We start from the raw sequence: 16,793 nt of genomic DNA, 5'->3' as shown, positions 1-16,793 counted from the left end.
ATTTCTCTGATTTTCTTTCTCTCTGCATTGTTGGGAAGGGTCTGTAAGTAAGCATTTCACTGTTAGTTTACGAAGCATGTGATGAATAAACATGTATTTGGTTTATGCTACTAACTCTTCTGAGGTTTATGGTCTCCCAAGTTGTACCTCTTTAAACATTTGTGCCCAAATACTACTTCCCTAAATCAAACTGCCCACCATCTTTCCCACCTGGCTCTCCTTCTTCCTCTTCCTGTATAACACTTTTTAAAATCTTCCATGCCAAAGAAACCAAATGTCAATCAAGCCTGATTGATTGCACCTGCTGCTCATTCCTGGTACATAGTTATTTAAGTTAGTAGGAGCTAGGTTTCCATTCAATTGGCGACAGATTTTCATGTTGATATTCTAAAATCTACACATTTCCCAACAGTGGTGTTTCCACCAAACTGAATTGTTGTGGATTAAAATCAGTGCGTGATGATGTAGTGCACACAAAATGTACTTTTTCACCTTAGTTTTCATGTACAAAACAAAAATCTACTGTTCAATCAATTCCATCACATTTTCAACTCTACCAATAGTTGTGTCACAAAAAAGTGTTGCGTTAAATAAATAATTAGCCTACTCTGGTCTTGGCACGTGCGCTCTAGCCAACAGCCAGCAGATACAGTGCGGGTAGGCTCTGCGGGTATGTTAGTCTGCAATACATGAGATTATTTTGGATAAGAGCGATAATATTTGTATTTGTCAAATGGCAGTCCAGCATTGATAATCATGTCAACAGAACTTGACATGTTTGTGCCAGCAGCATACCACCCTGCATACCACTGCTGGCTTGCTTCTGAAGCTAAGCAAAGGTTGGGCCTGGTCAGTCCCTGGATGGGAGATCAGATGCTGCTGGAAGTGGTGTTGGAGGGCCAGTAGGAGGCACTCTTTCCTCTGGTCTAAAAAAATATCCCACTGCCCTGGGGCAGTGATTGCAGGACACTGCCCCGTGTAGGGTGCTGTCTTTCAGATGGGATGTTAAACGGGTGTCCTGACTCGCTGAGGTCATTAAAGAGCCCATGGCACTTATTGTAGGGGTGTTAACCCCAGTCTCCTGGCTAAATTCCCAATCTGGCCCTCAAACCATCATGGTCACCTAATAATCCCCAGTTTACAATTGGCTCATTCATCCTCTGCCCTGTAATTATTCCCCAGGTTGTTGCTGTAAATGAGAATGTGTTCTCAGTCAACTTACCTGGTAAATAACAGATGAATAAGACCTACATTTATTGGAAAGGAGCATCAAGCTCATACTTTCACCACCCTGTGAAGTTCATCATTTATTTCATTTGTAGCCTAATAAACGGCATGATTTTCTGAGTCGTAGTGGGAGGACCACACACACCATGTCATCGCTTGAATCCAAGTTTACTTCGATATGATGGTTACTATATCAATAAAGCCGTTTCCACTGCCACTTCTCACACAAAAAGAAAGAACAAATGATCTCTTAGAAGTTATAAAAATGTACCAAAACCTCCTGTTTCCATCACAGCTGTTGTGATTTTCTTATATATGGTGTGGATGGAAACGCGGTTACTGTTATGAATTGCAACACTGTCAACTTTTTCAATACAGCACCTTTGGGCTCCCGAGTGGCGCAGAGGTCTAAGGCACTGCATCTCATTCTTAGAGGCATCACTACAGACCCTGGTTTGATTCCAGGCTGTATCACAACTGGGTGTGATTGGGAGTCCCATAGGGCAGCGCACAATTGGCCCAGCATCGTTAGGGTTTGGCCGGGCTGTCATTGTAAATAAGAATTTGTTCTTAACTGACTTGCCTAGTTAAATGAAGGTTAAATAAAATACAAAAATAAACTTTACATGGCTGAATTACCATAGTGAAACACAAGGGAGATTTTGAAAACACAGACAGAGAAATACTGGCTGATTATGATTAACAGCTGACAACACGTGTACAAACCCCTAAGGTAGATGCTGGGCTAAGTGCTTGTGTGTGTGCATGTCTGTGCGTGTGTATACAGTGGGGAGAACAAGTATTTGATACCCTGCCGATTTTGCAGGTTTTCCTACTTACAAAGCATGTAGATGTCTGTAATTTTTTATCATAGGTACACTTCAACTGTGAGAGACGGAATCTAAAACAAAAATCCAGGAAAATCACATTGTATGATTTTTAAGTAATTAATTTGCATTTTATTGCATGACATAAGTATTTGATACATCAGAAAAGCAGAACTTAATATTTGGTACAGAAACCTTTGTTTGCAATTACAGAGATCATACGTTTCCTGTAGTTCTTGACCAGGTTTGCACACACTAAAGCAGGGATTTTGGCCCACTCCTCCATACAGACCTTCTCCAGATCCTTCAGGTTTCAGGGCTTTCGCTGGGCAATACGAACTTTCAGCTCCCTCCAAAGATTTTCTATTGGGTTCAGGCTAGGCCACTCCAGGACCTTGAGATGCTTCTTACGGAGCCACTCCTTAGTTGCCCTGGCTGTGTGTTTCGGGTCGTTGTCATGCCGGAAGACCCAGCCACGACCCATCTTCAATGCTCTTACTGAGGGAAGGAGGTTGTTGGCCAAGATCTCGCGATACATGGCCTCATCCATCCTCCCCTCAATACGGTGCAGTCGTCCTGTCCCCTTTGCAGAAAATCATCCCCAAAGAATGATGTTTCCACCTCCATGCTTCACGGTTGGGATGGTGTTCTTGGGGTTGTACTCATCCTTCTTCTTCCTCCAAACACGGCGAATTAAGTTTAGACCAAAATGCTCTACCTGCAATGCAGGTGTAGAAGCACTGTGGCTAGGAAAAACTCCCTAGAAAGGCCAAAACCTAGGAAGAATCCCACCGTACCTTCTCCGCTATGCAATCTGGTTTCAGAGCTGGTCATGGGTGCACCTCAGCCACGCTCAAGGTCCTAAACGATATCATAACCACCATCGATAAGAGACATTACTGTGCAGCCGTATTCATCGACCTGGCTAAAGCTTTCGACTCTGTCAATCACAACATTCTTATCGGCAGACTCAACAGCCTTGGTTTCTCAAATGACTGCCTTTCCTGCTTCTCCAACTACTTCTCTGATAGAGTTCATTATGTCAAATCGGAGGGCCTGTTGTCTGGACCTCTGGCAGTCTCTATGGGGGTGCCACAGGGTTCAATTCTCGGGCCGACTCTCTTCTCTGTATACATCAATGATGTCGCTCTTGCTGCCGGTGATTCTTTGATCCACCTCTACGCGGACGACACCATTCTGTATACCTCTGGCCCTTCCGTGGACACTGTTAACTAACCTCCAGATGAGCTTCAATGTCACATAACTCTCCTTCCGTGGCCTCAAACTGCTCTTAAATGCAAGTAAAACTAAATGCATGCTCTTCAACCGATTGCTGCCCCGATTGCTGCCCCCTACCCGCCTGTTCGTCCAGCATCACTACTCTGGACGGTTCTGACTTAGAATATATGGACAACTACAAATACCTAGGTGTCTGGTTTGACTGTAAACTCTCCTTCCAGACACACATTAAGCATATCCAATTCAAAATTAAATAGAATTGGCTTCCTATTCGCAACAAAGCATCCTTCACTCATGCTGCCAAACATAGCCTCGTAAAACTGACTATCCTACCAATCCTCGACTTCGGCGATGTCATTTACAAAATAGCCTCCAACACTCTACTCAACAAATTGGATGCAGTCTACCACAGTGCCATCCGTTTTGTCACCAAAGCCCCATATACTACCCACCACTGCAACCTGTACACTCTTGTTGGCTGGCCCTCACTTCATACTCGTCGCCAAACCCACTGGCTCCAGGTCATCTACAAGTCTCTGCTAGGTTAAGCCCCGCCTTATCTCAGCTCACTGGTCACCATAGCAGCACCCACCAGTAGCACATGCTCCAGCAGGTATATCTCACTGGTCACCCTCAAAGCCAATTCTTCCTTCGGCCGCCTCTCCTTCCAGTACTCTGCTGCCAATGACTGGAATGAACTGCAAAAATCACTAAAGCTGGAGACTCTTACCTCCCTCACTAGCTTTAAGCACCAGCTGTCAGAGCAGCTCACAGATCACTGCACCTGTACATAGCTCATCTGTAAATAGCCCATCCAATCTACCTCATCCCCATACTGTATTTATTTATCTATCTTGCTCCTTTGCACCCTAGTATCTCTACTTGTACATTCATCTTCTGCACATTCCACCATTCCATTATTTAATTGCTATATTGTAATTACTTCACCACCACGGCCTATTGATTGCCTTACCTCCCTTATCCTACCTCATTTGCACATGCTGTATATAGATTTTTCTACTGTATTTTTGATTGTATGCTTGTTTATTCCATGTGTAACTCTGGTACAGAGTTACACATGATTTGTAATGTTTTATTTGTGCTTCCCATTACAGTTGTTTGGGTGTTTTATTGTGTGTATAATGTGTATATTTATGTTGTATTATAGAGGGCACATCTTCCATGTTAAAATAAAAAACATTCAGCAAGAAGGAGATGTACGTTTGGAAAGTAAACAAGTCAATTAACAGGTTAGGTTAGCAGGAGCTTGTGAAACAAGACAAATACATTAAAAGTGATAAGAGTTGTTATGATGGGTCTGCATTAGCAAATTTAGCCAGATCTATAAATGTATATTTATTCACTTATATTTTTAACATGCCTCCTCTGAAAGCTTTCACATTTGACATTTGATCCTAATCTCTAAATGATATTCAGTTACATGGTGCAAGAAAAGGTCAAACATGATTGGCTATGAAACTATTAAGCAGCATTTCAAAAGGTTTGTCTTAGAGTTGCAGCACACACTAAATGATTGTTAATTTATTAAATATGGAACTAATTTCATAATTTGTTTTATCATCAATTTATAACAATTTGATGTGTTCTTTCAGAATGAATTCATTCGTATGGCCGGTGGACCTATTAAAGTGAGGGGAATAAGACTCTTGTTGTGACACTATTTCCTAGAACAGGACTGGTAAAATGGTGCCATAACATTTCATATAAACAGAAATGGATTCCATGGACAAGTCAATAAATAGAACGTGGTACCTTTGACACAGTTTCTTGTGTGGGGAAGGTGAAGAGTGGTGCACTGTTGACATAATTGCCACTTTCACTGGGACAAGGGCTGACAGATTCACTCTTAAAAATGGTCCCTTTCAACGCATTGGGTGCACGCATTGGGGTCACGGTTTGGACTGGATGAGAGTAGCTTTCCACATCATCAACCGTGTTATTAGACTACATTATTATCTATCCGCTGTTACAAGGGTTGTAGGCGCACTTAAGTGTGTGTGTGTGTGAGATGGAACAGGCTGCTGTGTCGTTCCAGGCAACCAGTGAGTGGTTCTTTCTCTCCCTGTAGCAGGGACAGAGGAAGACAGTCATACATCTAATCTGTTTGTGCAAACAGCCTGCGAGGAGGGCTCTTTATCAGCAACATTAGGGCCGACAGCTGGGGCCCTGACATTCAAGGACGTGCACCATGACACTGTCGCCACGGGAGTGCTGAAATCATTTATGACATATGATAAAAATACAAGACCATGTTAGAAACATCAGTTGTGTGTTGGTGCTTTCTGTTGCTCAAAGGGCCTATGCATTATTCTGGCAAAGCTCTCACTGGGGTTGGGAAATGCCTGAGGGACCATCACTGTGTGATTCAGGTGTGCTAGAGCTTTTTCACCCTCACATTGAAGTTCCGGATCCTGACAAAATAGCTTTTACCCGTGAGCCTTGATCTTGGGGTATACAAATTTGACCAGTATCAAACCCAAGTTGTCCGTGGTAGCCCACCGAGCTAAAGCCTTAGAATTAGCTCTAGGAGCTGACATGGATTTTCAGGTATCAGGCATGGTTGATCATGAGGCAAGCAGCATTCAAGGAACCACACAATGCAGGGGTCTCTTCAATTAAAATCTGAAAGTTTATATTTGAGAACTCCTATTAAATGATATTGAACACCAATAGGTCTGGGTATAACATTGTGTTTGATGTCGGAATTGTGGCTGAGACAGACTGGAGAGGTAGACTGAGTAGTTCTGCATGAATAAGTATTAGAAAATGAGTTGGATTAATTAAAAAGACTAGCGAGGGATACAAATTTGAAGAAAAAAACCCCAGACGGGTCAAGGAACACTGGTCACTGGTCTGAACGAAATGGATAAAAACTCAAATGAAGCTTACATCCCATCAAACAGGAGCCTGTACATATAAATATAATCTATTCATTCATTCTATGTTCCCAGGTCCCTACCACTTCGTATTGGACATTTCTGAAAAAATACAGGATATGAGGCCATGGCTGATATGATCGCAGATTCCCAGGATAGCCTTACGCAACTCAAAGCCGGTGTCAGGGATAATCCTCTTAGAGGAGAACATTTGCCTTAATAGGAAACAAACACGCCATGTTTCCCCTCCTGTTTTTAATTCTCATAATGGAGAGTTTACGTGTGGATGTGCACCCTGCGCTAACTCCTCCACCACACCACAGTAACCAACCTGAAGGACATGGCACTGGACTACATAGAATTTATAGCCTCCAATTTGCAGTGATGTGCATCATGTACAAGCGAAAGTAAAACATCTGAACAGTAGATTACAAACATTTTCCAAGGGTCAGGAGGATTTAGCATGCTGATGTGATTTCCAACAGCTTCCAGCTCCACATGTATCAGTTCCAGTCAAGGTCAGACCGTTAGACTAAGAAGGGATACTTTATGTAACCTCAGAATGGCTTTATAATGCTCACACAATATGACCATAGACAATATACTGTAAAAGTGGTTTTCATATAACATACAGAATGGTTTGGAACTTCCCAGTGGCATAACAAAGCCCTTTTCTCAGGCGTCCAGGGTCAAGACAGTTGCAAGATGGGTGTGATTCCGTTGTCAAGACAATCAACTTCCAACCAAAATGCTGTCTCTCTTCAATGACATTCAGCCAATAAATTTCCCCCCAACATTTGTGTATTTTGTGCTCAAACAGGAACATGCGATTTCTGCTTGAATCCAGCCCTGTGGTTGCTGCTGAAAAGCCCTTTCAGTGTGCTCTGGTTGCCAACACGACCTTGACTGGCCACTTCAGCCATCTTCTTGTTTTGTCTTATTAGACCCCTGAAAGTCAATCATGAATAGGAGATGTAACAGTTTTAAATGACGTCTTATCCTCAATGTAACTGTTACCTATCACAGAAAGGGATAACAAGCTAGTTCACCTTCATAGGCTGTTATAGTGCCAGGTGAGTGAAACAAGTCTGACAATTCCTATGGATATGAAAGAAAGTGGTCGATATTGAGGCTGTGCTTGGGGAACCAACTGCTGCCCTTGGCAAAATGTGTATTACTATTACATAGACGTGTAGACACTAGGAATCATATAAACGTACAGGAGAAAGCTGCCAACAGTAGAGAGCATTTAAATAAACATAAAGCTTTAAGGATTTGACAGATATTTTACACCAATAATGGTGTAAACCAAACAAGAATTCCTCCAGGGACACAAAAAAACCACCAGACAATAAACAAAAATAAAGATACTTCTCATCTTCAAAGTATCAGAACATGACTGTGTTTATCTTTGGACACCTGACAAAAAAATGTGAGAACTGTGCACCTATTCCCTTCTCTCTCTCATTGTTGATGCCTATGGCTGCATCAGAAGATAGGTGTATTGGCGCCCCTTGGTGGCCAAGTAGGGAACTGCAGAGGGGGTATCAGGTGTTACCACACTAGACACTAGAGGCAGACAGTAGCTACAGTTACTTGGTGGGCAGCCTCTAAACGAGCTGGAGGAGACATCAGTGTTAGTGATGCATACTGTGCTCTGACAACCTGACCTACCCGCTAAGGATGTGCTAACCGCCATGGAGATTCTCGTAGTGGCACATTCTGTCAGATGGAAACATATTGAAACGGTTTTAAAATGACAGCAAAGTGCAAATGGGACAATTACAAAACCGGTTTGTAACAAATACGAATTTTTATTACTCTTATTAGTATCCATTGTAAAGGAAGGCATTGGATGTCTGAGCAGTCTGCGTCCACTAACACAGATCTGATGGAACGTTTCAAAATAACATTGTAAGCAGCAAACAACAACGTAAGCAGAGAACATGGCCGAAGGTTTACAACCTTGTAAAAGCCATTGATCATGATTCCTCATGAATTTGTCCTCAAAATGAAAAGGCTAGGATTGTAAACAGGGTTTGTCATTCAACCGCACAGATGACAGAATATTTCTTTAAGTTGTGACAACAGAACTGCAAAAGTTAGTTTTTTGTGTTTCTTTGAAATCTACATTCAGGTTTTCAAGAAATGTACAGTTGAGAGTCCAAAGTGGAGGGAGCAATCTGGGGAAAAAAAGTAGTAAACCCATTGTAAAATGTTCCAACGTATGTCCTCTTTTTTCCCCCTCACCCACTGGCCTCTCGGATTCAGAATGACGTACAGTACATTTGAACACCATGGCGAGGAGCATGCTGGCGGTCCTCTTGGGGGCGCTCACCTGGTCCAGTGGGAGACGCAGACAGGCAGGACAGTCCCTGGCGTGCATGCAGCCAGTTCTCTGTCATTCCCACTCACAACACCACCGAGCAAAAATGGACACCAGTATGACCTGTGGAGTCATAGAGAGAGTGTCAGTAGATAATCACAACAGTAGTGGAACTTCTAGACAACAGGAACAAAAGGGACATTACTTTTTTATTTGATTGATTTATTTCCCTTCCTTGCACAACCTGGTCCCTTGTCGTCCCGTGCTTCAATTGGCAAATCTTACTTCGATAGCTGATGTGTGTTGAGCGTTCAGGCATAAAATGACAGCTGTGCTTCACCCAGATGAGTAGTGCAACACATTGGTCATGTAGGCGAGTTATCCTTCCTATATACAGTATAAATGTAATTCCTATGCGCCACAGTCTGCAGCCTGCAAACTGTTATAGATTGCCTGTCTGTATTCTGTGCTGGTCCCTTCAGTGCAGTGTAGTTATTTATCACCTGCTTGTGCATTTAGAGCAATGCATTATGATGGGCCCTGTAATTCTTCTTCTTCTCGTTCTTCTCCTTCTGCAGTCTCTCTAGCTCGGCCTCGTACATCATCTCCTGGATCAGGTACTTCTCCCGCCGCATGCGGTCCCGCAGGTCCTTGGGCAGGTCTGGGATCAGGTAGGCGATCAGGTTCTTGATGGTGAAAACCATGTGCTACAAAAGAACACAACACCAATAGTACAGAAATTACAGAATGTCATCTCGGCTAAATATTGTGTTATGGTTTTGTTGAATGGAATGAACTGTACAAACTAACCTCGAAGACTATGATGAAGGCCAGTCGTGCGGCCAGGACATGCCAGAACTGCAGTGTGTAGGAGTATGGCTCACCGGGCGAGTCTGGGGGCTCTCTGTAGTCACGGTACCTGGGGGGTCAAGCACAGGGTCGAAAGGTCAAAGGTTATGACTTTTCTGTTCAAAAAACCCAACCATACCAAGACTCTCTTTGGTCACCAAACCTACCTGCAGTACTTCACTGCTTCTCCAAATGTATCCGATCCATCTGTCCTGGGCACCGACGTGTTCTCAAAATCAGACACTCTGAACATCGATAGACTGGCGTTCACATATCCCATCATGCACCTGGACAGGAAACATTAAAATGTCAGTGGTTTGACGTTGTGATGCCAGAAAACATGTCAAAGGCAGATACTTTGCCTGTGTGGTCACTGTGGTCAGGCTCGCTCACCTCTCCCCGGCCCGGCCCTGCCCGGCACACGGGCCGTACTTGTATGCGTAGACAAGGCGTGGGATGAAGTCGGAGGTGACGGCGATGACAAAGGCGTTGGTGATGACGGACAAGATACCGATGCCCTCCAGGATGCCGTACCAGATCCCTGGAGAGAAAATAACAATGTTCTTGCTCCGATGCAAATGATTTATTACAGTTCACCAGCAAGCAGCATGTCAGGACTTCTTCAAAGAATACTTATAAAGGGGTTTGAGAATGATTCCAAAAGTATAAAGTATAATAGACTGGTCGGCTAAAATGGTCTGTCTGTGCTGAAACTAATGAAATAGGGTTCCATTGAGTGAAAATAGTTGAAGCACGATTGTTGGCGTAAAACAATGACGTCTATATGGCATGTTTTGCGTTCCTTTGAAAATGGCCCTACAGTAGGGGATTGTCAGACCGGAAGATGAGCCTAACCTATGTCTTTGGCTTGAGAGGGCAGGGGTCTCCGCCACTGGGTGACAAACTTGTAGGCGTCCAGGCGGATCTCGATGATGTTGTTGAGGAGGGCCAGGAGCGGGGCCAGGGGGAAAGCTGCCACAAATATGGTGGTGAAGCCAAACTGTAAGACTGAAACACACAGACACAGGGAGTAAAGCGTCGCCAGTAGTCCTATTCAAAACCCCATTCAAAAACCCCATTACATTTTGTACAGATGGCCACCCCAAAGCCATATTCACTCAGAAAGGGCAATATGATTTGAGGTTATACCATTCAATGTCACAATTGTTACTGTATGTCAGTGCGTGTGGGCATTTCACAGGACAAAGTTAGCCATTTGATTTTGTGCTTCGTGAAGAGCCTCGCCAAGGAAGTCACAGACGGTAGTAAATCGAGCGTATTTACAAATCAGCATTCAAAAAGCCTACAGAGACGCCACATAATGGATCTATGCAGCATTATGGGTTAAAATAGCATTATGGGTTAAAATAGCATTATGGGTTAAAATAGCATTATGGGTTAAAATAGCATTATGGGTTAAAATAGCATTATGGGTTAAAATAGCATTATGGGTTAAAATAAACAGTGACACATGCATGTGGACATAGCTGCATGCAACCACGGAATCCTAGCCTAAGCGTTACACTGATCTGTCACTGTCATAAATGTCACGGTCATCTGACATTGTCACACATAAATCTGTCTACACCAAACACATGTAGGAGAAATGCTTCAAGTAACCATTGTGTGATTAATACATGGCAGGTGCCTGCTTTATGTATACCTCACATAATCATACTTAAAGGACAACTCCACCCCCAAAACTATCTTTTGGTATTTGTTTCATTAGTCCATTGTTTTGCCAAAATGTTTTGCTTGTCAGCACTCAAGTTTTCAAGATACGTAACTTTCAAAACACAGAAATCATCCCCGTATGGTGCAAACCGCAGCATCATATAATGCAAAATGCATCATGTAGTGATGATTACTGTATTTTGAAAGTTACGTATCTTGAAAACTTGAGCGCTGACAAGCAAAACACTTTGGGACTATGTCAACAATGGACTAATTAAACAAATACCAAAAGATAGTTTTGGGGCAGACTTTTCCTTCAATATACACGTGGAAAATCTATGTAGACGTTAATTATTCACATTTACCAGCATTCACATTGATGGTAAATAAATGTAAACATGATATATACAGTACATGGCTTGTATATAATGGTTTACATGAGCAAACACTGTACGAGTGCTAGTTTATGGTTGACCTTCGACCTCCAGCTCCCCAGGGGGGCAAAGAGTATAAATCAGTCATGTAGGTCAACATATTCTAGAATGTAACAAGAGCAGGTTAGAGATCTTACTGTCCAAACATGTTCCGGTTTTTACTCAACAGTTCTTAAATATCAGACTGTATTAGAGGATTATAAAATAGTGAAATGATGACATTTCAATAATGATCTCTCCTAGTTAGTGAAGTTGGCAGAGGCTGCATGCCGTTTTAGAGGATGTCATTCCTGTAAAGGTGAAGAGCTTACAGATTGATGTGGACATTTCACATGGAGAATTGCATAGCATTATACTTCAGTTAACTATGAGATAACTTTTCAATAATGACATCATACCCAGGTCATAACCACTCATTCTTTACACCAGTGTTTTCTTGGTAAATTACATTCCCGGGTCATTTGTGATACTGGTATAATTCTGTATTCTTATGACAAGGTGTTTTCAGCCTTATGTGGGCCCTGTGACGTTTAATCTATGAACTGGCCACTTATTCAAGTAGGCTGTATTTCAGTCTGGAATCTCTCAGACAGAAAGGTCATTTCTACCACCCAGAAACTAGCTAGGTTAATCAACACCCTCTGAGGTGATCTATAGTCATCAATAAACTGTAGTCAGGTGTGTTATTGTTTTGGCAGCCTGGAGAAAAAGTTGGCACTAACACCAGCACTTTGTCCACCACAGAACCACCTGCAGCCCCTCAAAGAACACTGTTGTGCCCAGTGGAAATCGTTTTTCTATAGAAGTAATTAGATCCTTAGCTAATATTCATGGCCTTTCTCCTCTCCATGTGCAGTTTGCCTGGCAAAGCAGAATATGATGGCAAGGAGCGCAATAAACATATTTGGCACATGCATTCATGACCTAACTAGTAAACAACATTTTGTTCTACAGTACCTTTCATGTTCACTGCAAGCAATCAGGCAATCAGGGAAAAATGACAACGGAGTTGGTGTCCCACATCTGACCAATAGGTTCTCTCAACTTATTAACAATTTACATTACACTACTCTTATTACTGTTGAATTATTATTGTAAGCGGTGCAAAAATAATTGGAATTAGTCATTGCTACACTGTACTTACTGTTAGCGTAACTAACGGTTACGTCTAGGTGCTGCTAGGGTTAGGTGTGCTGCTCTAAGTTGGAGTGCAACAATGAGTAATTAAAATTCTTAACACTGTACTCACAGGAATAACTACACTGTACTCACATGAATAATTACACTGTACTCACAGGAATAACTACACTGTACTCACAGGAATAACTACACTGTACTCACAGGAATAACTACACTGTACTCACAGGAATAACTACACTGTACTCACAGGAATAACTACACTGTACTCACAGGAATAATTACACGGTAATAAGAACCCCATGTAAAGTGTTACCCAAATTGTTTAAGGAAATGGTTCACCCAATATACACATGTACATTGTTTTCCTTACACTGTAAGACATCTAGAGATACGGTTAGACATCAATCCATCCTTTGGTTTTATATACCTGGCCAGTGGCCACAATTCCCAAATTCTAACATTGTTGTTTTATTGTCCAAAGACCAATGTAACTCAATATCCCCAAAATTAACATGTTTAGCATTTCATGTCCAAATCATTCCAAAGTGTCTACAATTGAGCTATTTCTAGTCAAAGCGTGTGAACATAACAAACAGAACAGTGTAAGCACCACTGATGGGAATGGGACAAACAGAAAGGGGATCTATCGATGACAACATCAACACATTTTTACACCCATCTTACACAGAGGAGTTAGCTATGTTTTCTGCACTTGTGTATTAACTGTGTACAACATGATGACGGCAATGACTCTCAGTGTTCTCAATGCAGAGCAGTGGCTTACTTGGTTGCTCACTCAGGTCTATATCGCTCGAGCCACACTGATTTCTTCTGATTGGTCAATTGATTGATAGTGAGATTATTTGCATTTTAAAGTAACTGTCCAGTGTTTCCAGATTTCTATGGAATATAACCTAGAACTAATTACAATATGAGTGAAATATTTTTCATCCAAAAAATGGTACTTAAGTATGTTAAAAAGCAGCTTTTTTGTATTGGAATGTTGTAGCCCAACAACAGAAAGGTGTGGGTGTACACTGGTAATATTTTTTTTTTATATGAGTAGACCAACTGATTGGCCAGGAGGATGACATCATCCTCTATGTGGAAATAGCAAGCATTTTTTAAACGGTCTGTTTGAGGTGTTTTTTTTTAAGGTGTTTTCCTCCAATGTATGCTTTGGCCACAAATACGAGTATAGGATGAGTCATTGGACAGTTCCTCTAAACGTGGGCTCAGGGTCAAAGGGCACATACTCATCTCCAGGTATTCGTCAAACAGTCCATAGGCATTCATGGGCTGCAGGTTGTAGTCCCTCTCCCACTGCGGGAAGCTGGCCTTGGCGTTGGGGCCGTGCTCCTGCCTCAGCCTTCGCCGCGTCCACCAGTTCTGGATCAGCCTGACAAACAACCAATTATAAAGAGTCACGGGGGGTGACTGGTGGAGATGACACGATAGGTGCTAGTTGCGTCTAATTGGCTAAGCCAGGCCATACTCACGGGTAGCCCAGCTCCATGAAGTTGTTCCAGGTCTGCTTGAGCACCATGATGATACCCATCTGCATGCAGAGATCTATCAAACAACCACTGGGATGGCACTACACACAAAGGGGAAACAGCGCCGACACGTTATTCAATCATAACTCTTCAACTAAACTATCCAGTAACCCTACACCCTAACTCTAATTATCTGGTTCATAACACAGAGGTTAGAGTGAGAATACATTGTTCCAAGCTACTTTCCACTTAATCTGGGACACCCAGAACAAATTTTGGGGGTATATGCGGCATAAACTCAATTCAGTTCTGGGCGGAGACGTGTTAGGAAATATACTAAAGAGACTAGTGAAGTCTCCACCCCTCTAAACTGAAACTCTCAGACAGTTTCTGGCAAGTCCACGGGACAAAATGTCCACTCCACTTCCTAAATTCGAAAGATGCGAGCAACTGTGAAATTGTGATGCGATGAAAAATCGACGTACTGGAACAAAGTTCCTAATTCGTAGTGGCATCCCACAGTCTGTCGACAGATGCTACTACCATTTATGCTATGTGCATCTGTCCATGAGAGTACTTTCCACTAGAACTTTTCCACGTTGAACACATTTCAAAATCCCAATGAAAAACATACAAGTTCACTCACCTCTTCCAGTTTCCAGCGGTTAATGAGGCGGATATAGGCTCCTGGCCGACCAGTGAACCTGACAAAGGTGGTCACATCATTTTACTAACTAATCTCTATGAAATATAGCCGAGTATTACGATTTACACCATGAAGTAGAGATGTTTCCTCACCTGCCCAGGAAAAAAGCTATGTAGAAGGTAGAGCTGTTGAGATTGACAAACTGAAACAGGAACATCTTCAGGGTGAAGCTGTTCTCCCACTCGGACTCAGTCCTCGGCTGCTCTGTGGACACAGAGCCAGAGGGAGAGACAGAGAAACAGAAAGAGGGAGAAAATAGAGAATAAGAGAGAAAGAAGAACAAAGAAAGGGCGACAGAAGGAGAGAGGGTGTGTATAAAACGACAGCCCCTGCATTATATTGACTGTAATTACCTCTGAGGATGGCATGTTACAGCATGATGACAGATGGAGGAACAGTTGTAGCTTACCTAAATTGGTGAGCAGAAGGGCAACTTTTTCATACAACTGAAAAGAAACAAGGTTACCAGTTAATAGGGTTTGTTTTCTATGACTCTCTTGACTCTCATGCGGTTGTAGCTAAAATGCGATACGTCATGACATTGAAGGGCGTTAGGATCCATTTTTATCAACATTTTGAGCACAACTGTAGTTAACTGAATCAAAAAGCGCTACACGACATTAGGGTTTCACCGTTGATAGACAATATACACTGAGTGTACAACATTAAGAACACCTTCCTAATATTGAGTTGCACCCCCCTTTGCCCTCAGAACAGCCTCAATTCATCGGGTCATGGACAAGGCGTCGAAAGCGTTCCACAGGGCTGCTGGCCCATGTTGACTCCTATGATTCCCCCATGAATTACTGGTAGTGGATCTCTACTCCAAATAGCTTGTTCCATCTCATCCCACAGATGCTCAATTGGATTGAGATCTGATGACTGGGCAGGCCACTGCATTAAGCTGAATTCATTCATGTTCGTGGAACCATTTCTGGACAATCCTAGCCTTGTGTCATGGGGCATTATCCTGCTGTTAAAAATCTATTTGCAGACAGATACACTGCTGCCATGAAGGGATGCACCTGATTGGCAATGATGTTCAGATATCCTTTGGCATTCAAATGTTGCTCCACTTTTATCAAGGGGCCTAATGTGCCATGAAAACACACCCCACACCATCACCACTAGGCTGCAATGTTGACACACATCAATGTGAAAAAGCAGGAACCAGGATTCCTCAGACCAGGCAATGTTTTTCCAATTCTCCAGTGTCGTCGTTGCTTAGCCCATTGCAAACGCAGTTTCTTGTTTTTAATGAAAGAAGTGGAACTCTGTAAGGTTGTCGGCTGCCATACCCCATTTGTGTCAAGGTATGACGAGTTGTGCATTCTTTTGTGCGTTTTTGGGCACCAATGTTGTACTGAACTGTCAGTTGACTAACTGTAGCACGTCTGCTGCTCTGCACAATGTGTCCTCCTTTGTCCCCTTTCATCAATTACCCGTTTTTAACCACTGGTTTGCCAGATGTCCTTTGGGTGGAGCAGGTGTTCCTAATGTTCTGTACACTCAGTGTGTGTGTGTGTGTGTATATATATATATATATATATATATATATATATATATATATATATATATATATATATATATATATATGCCACTTTTTTAACCTCATAATCCTAAATGCATTTCTCAACAAAGCCCTTACCACATTGAGGAGCATGATGATGCAGAAGTTGATGCACACGGCTGTGCCGGTGGTGGCCACCTGAGAGTTATTCCTGATGAGAGCCCAGCCGAAGGCGGCAAAAGTGCTGACTGTGATCACGCGGTAAATCACGATGCCGAAGACGGCAGCGATCACCACCAGGATCTGAGTAGGTCAATAAAACATTCTGGTCAGACACACCGATAGCAACAAGGCAAATCTGATTGATAGCTCACTGGCTTGTGTTGGCTTGCTTGCCACGTCACAGTGGTGGGTTTGATTCCTGCATGGGCCACTTACTGAAGATTTGAATGAATTCAAACAAAACCC

The 16,793-nt window shown here is 42.6% G+C and overlaps 1 protein-coding gene across 4 annotated transcripts in view; it reads right to left on the bottom strand.

The window, feature by feature from the left end:
• Positions 1–4,567: 4,567 nt before the first annotated feature.
• Positions 4,568–16,793, bottom strand: part of LOC112264557 (anoctamin-4-like) — a 55,589-nt gene continuing 43,363 nt past the window's right edge. For 2 of the 4 annotated variants that reach the window (XM_042297916.1, XM_042297917.1), the window contains 12 exons: positions 16,464–16,628; positions 15,225–15,261; positions 14,908–15,019; positions 14,756–14,813; positions 14,113–14,210; positions 13,870–14,012; positions 10,221–10,373; positions 9,759–9,906; positions 9,533–9,652; positions 9,327–9,435; positions 9,020–9,223; positions 4,568–8,639 (listed from right to left, as the gene is read on the bottom strand). In XM_042297916.1, coding sequence (XP_042153850.1) covers positions 9,032–9,223; positions 9,327–9,435; positions 9,533–9,652; positions 9,759–9,906; positions 10,221–10,373; positions 13,870–14,012; positions 14,113–14,210; positions 14,756–14,813; positions 14,908–15,019; positions 15,225–15,261; positions 16,464–16,628 — 1,335 coding nt within the window. In that variant the 3' untranslated portion in view covers positions 4,568–8,639; positions 9,020–9,031. The remainder of the gene's footprint in view (positions 8,640–9,019; positions 9,224–9,326; positions 9,436–9,532; positions 9,653–9,758; positions 9,907–10,220; positions 10,374–13,869; positions 14,013–14,112; positions 14,211–14,755; positions 14,814–14,907; positions 15,020–15,224; positions 15,262–16,463; positions 16,629–16,793) is intronic. The other 2 variants (XR_006078901.1, XM_042297918.1) reach the window with 2 other exon arrangements.

Source organism: Oncorhynchus tshawytscha, linkage group LG15, assembly GCF_018296145.1.
Source record: "Oncorhynchus tshawytscha isolate Ot180627B linkage group LG15, Otsh_v2.0, whole genome shotgun sequence".
NCBI lineage: Eukaryota > Metazoa > Chordata > Actinopteri > Salmoniformes > Salmonidae > Oncorhynchus > Oncorhynchus tshawytscha.
The sequence above is the reverse complement of the archived record's forward strand: the minus strand, read 5'-3'. Positions and strand labels throughout refer to the sequence as shown.